General features: G+C 51.1%; 1 protein-coding gene across 1 annotated transcript; it reads left to right on the forward strand.

The window, feature by feature from the left end:
- The first annotated feature begins 3,634 nt into the window (after positions 1-3,634).
- Positions 3,635-5,739, forward strand: LOC140916932 (uncharacterized). Its single transcript, XM_073358830.1, has 2 exons — positions 3,635-4,540; positions 5,128-5,739. Exons 1-2 carry the CDS (start codon positions 3,958-3,960, stop codon positions 5,667-5,669), a joined length of 1,125 nt encoding a protein of 374 aa, XP_073214931.1. The 5' UTR covers positions 3,635-3,957; the 3' UTR covers positions 5,670-5,739.
- The last annotated feature ends 1,725 nt before the right edge of the window (positions 5,740-7,464 follow it).

Genomic DNA, 7,464 nt, shown 5'->3' on the forward strand with positions numbered 1-7,464 from the left:
GTGCATGTTTCAATGATTTGTCCCTGAGTAGCCACACGCCACAGTCAGGCAAAGCTGTCCTGGCTGCAGGCTGTTTGGTCTGAAAGGAGGGGGGTGGTCTCAGTCCAGCTTATGGTGGGAGAAGTGCCCATGGTGCTAATGTCGCCATCATGCCTGGCACGAGTTGTCTCAGCCATAGAGACGCCAGAAGCTCTGTGGGAACCCGCTGCTCCAGCCAACAAGCAGATGGGCTTGTGTCTCTGCCGCGCCACTAGCAGTGGGCAGGGTCGAGTTACCAGGGCAGTGGGCACATCCTGCAGCCAACCCACCAGTCCTGGCATGCCCAGCTGTTTATGTCTCTGAGCTGATGTTGCTGGCTGTCAGCTTTCTTGTGTCCAGTTCTCTGACGAGGTAGCAAGTGCAGCTGGAAAACATGACTAGTGCGGGGCACCATGTGTCCAGTTGTGCTGGACCCTCTCTGGGTGAGTCCCAGCTGCCCTATGCTGCTGCTCCTTCCCCAGGTGACTCCCAGATTCACATGCAATCCTAAAGGTGAGGAGTGATTTCACAGGAAAGCTTGTCACAAGGGGCGGCTGCAGCTGCCAGAGCAGTTTCAGACTCCAATGTGCTCCTTGTCCCACAGCCGAACAAGGAGGAGAGGCCTGTGTCCCGGGTGTCACTGAACGCACTGGGCTGGGGCTCTGTAGGCCAAGGATGCCTTGGGATGCTATTACCCTGATTCAGCAGAGCCCTGCAGCACCTGCCCATGTACCATGCACCTTGAGCTAAGGGACCGAATGGCTAGGCAGCAGTTCTGCGGAAAAGGACCTAGGGGTGACAGTGGACGAGAAGCTGGATATGAGTCAGCAGTGTGCCCTTGTTGCCAAGAAGGCCAATGGCATTTTGGGATGTATAAGTAGGGGCATAGCGAGCAGATCGAGGGACGTGATCGTTCCCCTCTATTCGACATTGGTGAGGCCTCATCTGGAGTACTGTGTCCAGTTTTGGGCCCCACACTTCAAGAAGGATGTGGATAAATTGGAGAGAGTCCAGCGAAGGGCAACAAAAATGATTAGGGGACTGGAACACATGAGTTATGAGGAGAGGCTGAGGGAGCTGGGATTGTTTAGCCTGCAGAAGAGAAGAATGAGGGGGGATTTGATAGCTGCTTTCAACTACCTGAAAGGGGGTTCCAAAGAGGATGGCTCTAGACTGTTCTCAGTGGTAGCAGATGACAGAACGAGGAGTAATGGTCTCAAGTTGCAGTGGGGGAGGTTTAGATTGGATATTAGGAAAAACTTTTTCACTAAGAGGGTGGTGAAACACTGGAATGCGTTACCTAGGGAGGTGGTAGAATCTCCTTCCTTAGAGGTTTTTAAGGTCAGGCTTGACAAAGCCCTGGCTGGGATTATTTAACTGGGAATTGGTCCTGCTTTGAGCAGGGGGTTGGACTAGATGACCTTCTGGGGTCCCTTCCAACCCTGATATTCTATGATTCTATGATTCTATGTGCATGAGGGCTGTGCTCAACAGGGATGGACTGAAGCCCTAGGTTAGGCATGGGCATGAAGGCTTTGTGGAGCCAGGGCCTGCAAGTGGACCCAGCTGTGCTCTCCTTGTTCAGCAGTCAGTGTGGCTTTGTCATCCCTGCTGGGGACTGTGCCAGCGTTGCCCTGTTCCTGTGGCTTTAGGATGTGGATGGGGCTCTCACCCCCCAAGGGGGTTTGATTGCAGGAGCTGTCGAGCAGCATAGTCAGTGCCACCCACGCCCAGCCCTGCACCTCCTCCCAGGCACGGCTCGGCTGGCTGAGCTCTGCTATCGCTGGTGCTCCATTTCGTTTGCAGCAGTTTCGCTCATTCCCAGCACCCCCAGGTGCCTGCAGATACAGTGTCCCTGTTTTCCTTCCCCTTACTGCTCTGTGGGCTTGGCTTCAGAGACTAGTACGTGATGGGGCATCTAGCATGCCAGCGTTGGCAGGAAGCTGTTTTTGGCACTGTTCCCCCTAAATGTGGTCTGAGAGCATGCGGATAGTACGTCACAGCCCTGCCTAGTGAAGCTGTAATCAGCCTGCTGTCCAGACACCAGCGGGCTGTGACGTGTCGATTACCACGAATCTATGCTAACCACACTGGTCAGCAGGTTGCGACAATCACCGCTGGGTGATAGCACGCCAAGAGGAGAGGCAGGGACTTGTCTAGCCTAATTCGGAACCCAGACTCCATCTCGAGTGGCACTGGGGCTTCACAGGGACACACTACCCATGCTTTGTAAATACCTATGTATCTCCTTACCCATCTTATGCAGCACACTGGACACACGTCATCCATTGGCAACCCCAGAATCACCCCGCACCGTCCCCACACCACCCCGCTCACTGTGCACACATGCATCAGCCCCATCTGATCTGCGAAGTGCCCTATCCTCACTGTTTTTGTATTGTATGCAGCTGCTCCCATTTTCAGTGATGTCAGGTTTTGTACTAAACATGCCCAGCTGCCTTCTCCACAAAGAATTCCACATTTCCCACCCTGGCAAACGTTGCCAGCCCTCCTGCTCCCGGTCCCAATCTCTGCCACAGTGGATAAGCACCTTAGCCGGATCTGGCTGCCAAAATGATCATCAGTGAAATAATTAACTATGTTGCTCTTTAAAGTGTTGTCATCAGGCTTCCAAGAGAACATCCTGTTGGATGAATGTGACAGTTCAGCTCAGAGCTAACATGCCAGGCTCTCTGCAGACTCAGGCACACCACACTGCATCAGTTTATATTTGTTTTACATTTTGAAGGTTATTTTTGCAACGTTAAGTGCTAGGGAGTGTGGACCAGATCCTTTACTGGTGTAAATTGGTGTAAGCCACACACCTCCTGGTTGTGGTGTTGTGTCCCATCTAGTGGCACCGAGAGAGAGAGAGAGAGAGAGATTGCTCTACAGCCTTAGCTAAGAGCCAGTTGGCTTTTAGCTCATGGGGTAGAGTCTCATGCACTGAGGTCCCAGATTCGATCCCACCTGCCGACGGCCAGGGTCCATCGGTATTACGCTGGCATCAATACATTAGCTTCAATGGGGCTTCACGGAATCACACCAGCTGAGGATCGGGCCCTTAGTTGTTTTTTTAATTGAAGGGTTAGAAACAGAAACACAATTACCCAGCAAACTGAAAAAGGATGATTATTCAGCAATTCACACAGTCCCATAATGGAATTAAACCGGGGCCGTAGCTATTTTACTAAGCAAACCGTAGCTTATTACAGAGGAAAGTATTTTAAAATCCAATTTATTTGTCTTCACTTTTTTCTTTTTGCTTCACATGCACAGCGGAAACCGAGAGTCACTTTCACTTTTGCTCACTAACGCTTTCACTTTCAGGGGCTCTGCAGAGCGTTAAGTGCACATTTGCAGCAGAGACATTGTTTTGTTTCCAAATGACTGTTTCCAGGAGGATTTTTTTATATACTCAAACTCTGGAAACATTTCTCCCAGCCTTTGTGTTTTGCTAAAGCCTGTTCTTGCCAATTTGGGGCCCAATCAGAGCAGAGAGTGTTCCTTTAATTACACTATCACTTCCGACAATGTAATTATGCTTTGAGACGTGAAGCTCCCAATACATTCTATACACTCAGCCCTGGTCTACACTAGGACTTTAGGTCGAATTTAGCAACGTTAAATCGATTTAAACCTGCACCCGTCCACACAGTGAAGCCCTTTATTTCGACTTAAAGGGCTCTTAAAATCGATTTCCTTACTCCACCCCTGACAAGTGGATTAGCACTTAAATCGACGTTCCCAGCTCGAATTTGGGGTACTGTGGACACAATTCGATGGTATTGGCCTCCAGGAGCTATCCCAGAGTGCTCCATTCTGACCGCTCTGGACAGCACTCTCAACTCAGATGCACTGGCCAGGTAGACAGGAAAAGAACCGCAAACTTTTGAATCTCATTTCCTGTTTGGCCAGCGTGGCAAGCTGCAGGTGACCATGCAGAGCTCATCAGCACAGGTGACCATGATGGAGTCCCAGAATCGCAAAAGAGCTCCAGCATGGACCGAACGGGAGGTACGGGATCTGATCGCTGTTTGGGGAGAGGAATCCGTGCTATCAGAACTCCGTTCCAGTTTTCGAAATGCCAAAACCTTTGTGAAAATCTCCCAGGGCATGAAGGACAGAGGCCATAACAGGGACCCGAAGCAGTGCCGCGTGAAACTGAAGGAGCTGAGGCAAGCCTACCAGAAAACCAGAGAGGCGAACAGCCGCTCTGGGTCAGAGCCCCAAACATGCCGCTTCTATGATGAGCTGCATGCCATTTTAGGGGGTTCAGCCACCACTACCCCAGCCGTGTTGTTTGACTCCTTCAATGGAGATGGAGGCAATACGGAAGCAGGTTTTGGGGACGAAGAAGATGATGAGGAGGAGGAGGTTGTAGATAGCTCACAGCAAGCAAGCGGAGAAACCGGTTTTCCCGACAGCCAGGAACTGTTTCTCACCCTAGACCTGGAGCCAGTACCCCCCGAACCCACCCAAGGCTGCCTCCTGGACCCAGCAGGTGGAGAAGGGACCTCTGGTGAGTGTACCTTTTAAAATGCTATACATGGTTTAAAAGCAAGCATGTGAAAGGATTACTTTGCCCTGGCATTTGCGGTTCTCCTAGATGTAGTCCTAAAGCCTTTGCAAAAGGTTTCTGGGGAGGGCAGCCTTATTTCGTCCTTCATGGTAGGACACTTTATCACTCCAGGCCAGTAACACATACTCGGGAATCACTGTAGAACAAAGCATTGCAGTGTATGTTTGCTGGCATTCAACCAAAATCCGTTCTTTATCTCTCTGTGTTATCCTCAGGAGAGTGAGATATAATTCATGGTCACCTGGTTGAAATAGGGTGCTTTTCTTCAGGGACACTCAGTATAGCCCATTCCTGCTGGGCTGTTTGCCTGTGGCTGAACAGAAATGTTCCCCGCTGTTAGCCACAGGGAGGGGGGAAGGTTGAGGGGGTAGTCACGCGGTGGGAGGAGGCAAAATGCGACCTTGTAATGAAAGCACATGTGCTATGTATGTAATGTTAACAGCAAGGTTTACCCTGAAAGAGTGTAGCGACTGTTTTATAAAATGTGTCTTTTTAAATACCGCTGTCCCTTTTTTTTTCTCCACCAGCTGCATGTGTTTCAATGATCACAGGATCTTCTCCTTCCCAGAGGCTAGTGAAGCTTAGAAAGAAAAAAAAACGCACTCGCGATGAAATGTTCTCCGAGCTCATGCTGTCCTCCCACACTGACAGAGCACAGACGAATGCGTGGAGGCAAATAATGTCAGAGTGCAGGAAAGCACAAAATGACCGGGAAGAGAGGTGGAGGGCTGAAGAGAGTAAGTGGCGGGCTGAAGAGAGTAAGTGGTGGGCTGAAGACAGGGCTGAAGCTCAAATGTGGCGGCAGCGTGATGAGAGGAGGCAGGATTCAATGCTGAGGCTGCTGCAGGACCAAACCAGAATGCTCCAGTGTATGGTTGAGCTGCAGCAAAGGCAGCTGGAGCACAGACTGCCACTGCTGCCCCTCTGTAACCAACCGCCCTCCTCCCCAAGTTACATAGCCTCCACACCCAGACGCCCAAGAACGCAGTGGGGGGGCCTCCGGCCAACCAGCCACTCCACCACAGAGGATTGCCCAAAAAAAAGAAGGCTGTCATTCAATAAATTTTAAAGTTGTAAACTTTTAAAGTGCTGTGCTTAAAGTGCTGTGTGGCATTTTCCTTCCCTCCTCCACCACCCCTCCTGGGATACCTTGGTAGTCATCTCCCTATTTGTGTGATGAATGAATAACGAATGCATGACTGTGAAGCAGCAATGACTTTATTGCCTCTGCAAGCGGTGATTAAACGGAGGAGGGGAGGGTGGTTAGCTTACAGGGAAGTAGAGTGAACCAAGGGGCGGGGGGTTTCATCAAGGAGAAACAAACAGAACTTTCACACTGTAGCCTGGCCAGTCATGAAACTGGTTTTCAAAGCTTCTCTGATGCGTACCGCGCCCTCCTGTGCTCTTCTAACCGCCCTGGTGTCTGGCTGCGCGTAACCAGCAGCTAGGCGATTTGCCTCAGCCTCCCACCCCGCCATAAACGTCTCCCCCTTACTCTCACAGATATTGTGGAGCACACAGCAAGCAGTAATAACAGTGGGAATATAGGTTTCGCTGAGGTCTAAGCGAGTCAGTAAACTGCGCCAGCGCGCCTTTAAACGTCCAAATGCACATTCTACCACCATTCTGCACTTGCTCAGCCTGTAGTTGAACAGCTCCTGACCACTGTCCAGGCTGCCTGTGTACGGCTTCATGAGCCATGGCATTAAGGGGTAGGCTGGGTCCCCAAGGATACATATAGGCATTTCAACATCCCCAACAGTTATTTTCTGGTCTGGGAAGAAAGTCCCTTCCTGCAGCTGTTCATACAGACCAGAGTTCCTGAAGATGCGAGCATCATGCACCTTTCCCGGCCATCCCACGTTGATGTTGGTGAAACGTCCCTTGTGATCCACCAGAGCTTGCAGCACTATCGAAAAGTACCCCTTGCGGTTTATGTACTCGCCGGCTTGGTGCTCTGGTGCCAAGATAGGGATATGGGTTCCGTCTATAGCCCCACCACAGTTAGGGAATCCCATTGCAGCAAAGCCATCCACTATGACCTGCACATTTCCCAGGGTCACTACCCTTGATATCAGCAGATCTTTGATTGCGTGAGCTACTTGCATCACAGCAGCCCCCACAGTAGATTTGCCCACTCCAAATTGATTCCCAACTGACCGGTAGCTGTCTGGCGTTGCAAGCTTCCACAGGGCTATCGCCACTCGCTTCTCAACTGTGAGGGCTGCTCTCATCCTGGTATTCATGCGCTTCAGGGCAGGGGAAAGCAAGTCACAAAGTTCCATGAAAGTGCCCTTACGCATGCGAAAGTTTCGCAGCCACTGGGAATCGTCCCAGACCTGCAACACTATGCGGTCCCACCAGTCTGTGCTTGTTTCCCGAGCCCAGAATCGGCGTTCCACAGCATGAACCTGCCCCATTAGCACCATGATGCATGCATTGGCAGGGCCCATGCTTTCAGAGAAATCTGTGTCCATGTCCTGATCACTCACGGGACCGCGCTGACGTCGCCTCCTCACCCGGTATCGCGTTGCCATATTCTGGTGCTGCATATACTGCTGGATAATGCGTGTGGTGGTTGATGTGCTCCTAATTGCCAAAATGAGCTCAGCGGCCTCCATGCTTGCCTTGGTATGGCGTCCGCACAGAAAAAAGGCGCGGAACAATTGTCTGCCGTTGCTCTGACGGAGGGAGGGGCGACTGACGACACGGCTTACAGGGTTGGCTTCAGGGAGCTAAAATCAACAAAGGGTGTGCCTGTACATCAAGGAGTATTTCAGGCAGGACTGCACGGAGGGTTCCAATAAGAAATGGTGCACCAAAGTTATCGTTGTTATTGGAACAAGGAGGTTAGCCTGGCCTCT

Source organism: Lepidochelys kempii, chromosome 9, assembly GCF_965140265.1.
Source record: "Lepidochelys kempii isolate rLepKem1 chromosome 9, rLepKem1.hap2, whole genome shotgun sequence".
Lineage (NCBI taxonomy): Eukaryota > Metazoa > Chordata > Testudines > Cheloniidae > Lepidochelys > Lepidochelys kempii.

Excerpts from the sequence above, each read along its gene's own strand:
- LOC140916932 (XM_073358830.1), top strand. The coding sequence starts at position 3,958 with ATGCAGAGCTCATCAGCACAGGTGACCATGATGGAGTCCCAGAATCGC. Across the intron at positions 4,541-5,127 it reads AGGTGGAGAAGGGACCTCTG|CTGCATGTGTTTCAATGATC; the intron begins GTGAGTGTACCT and ends TTTCTCCACCAG.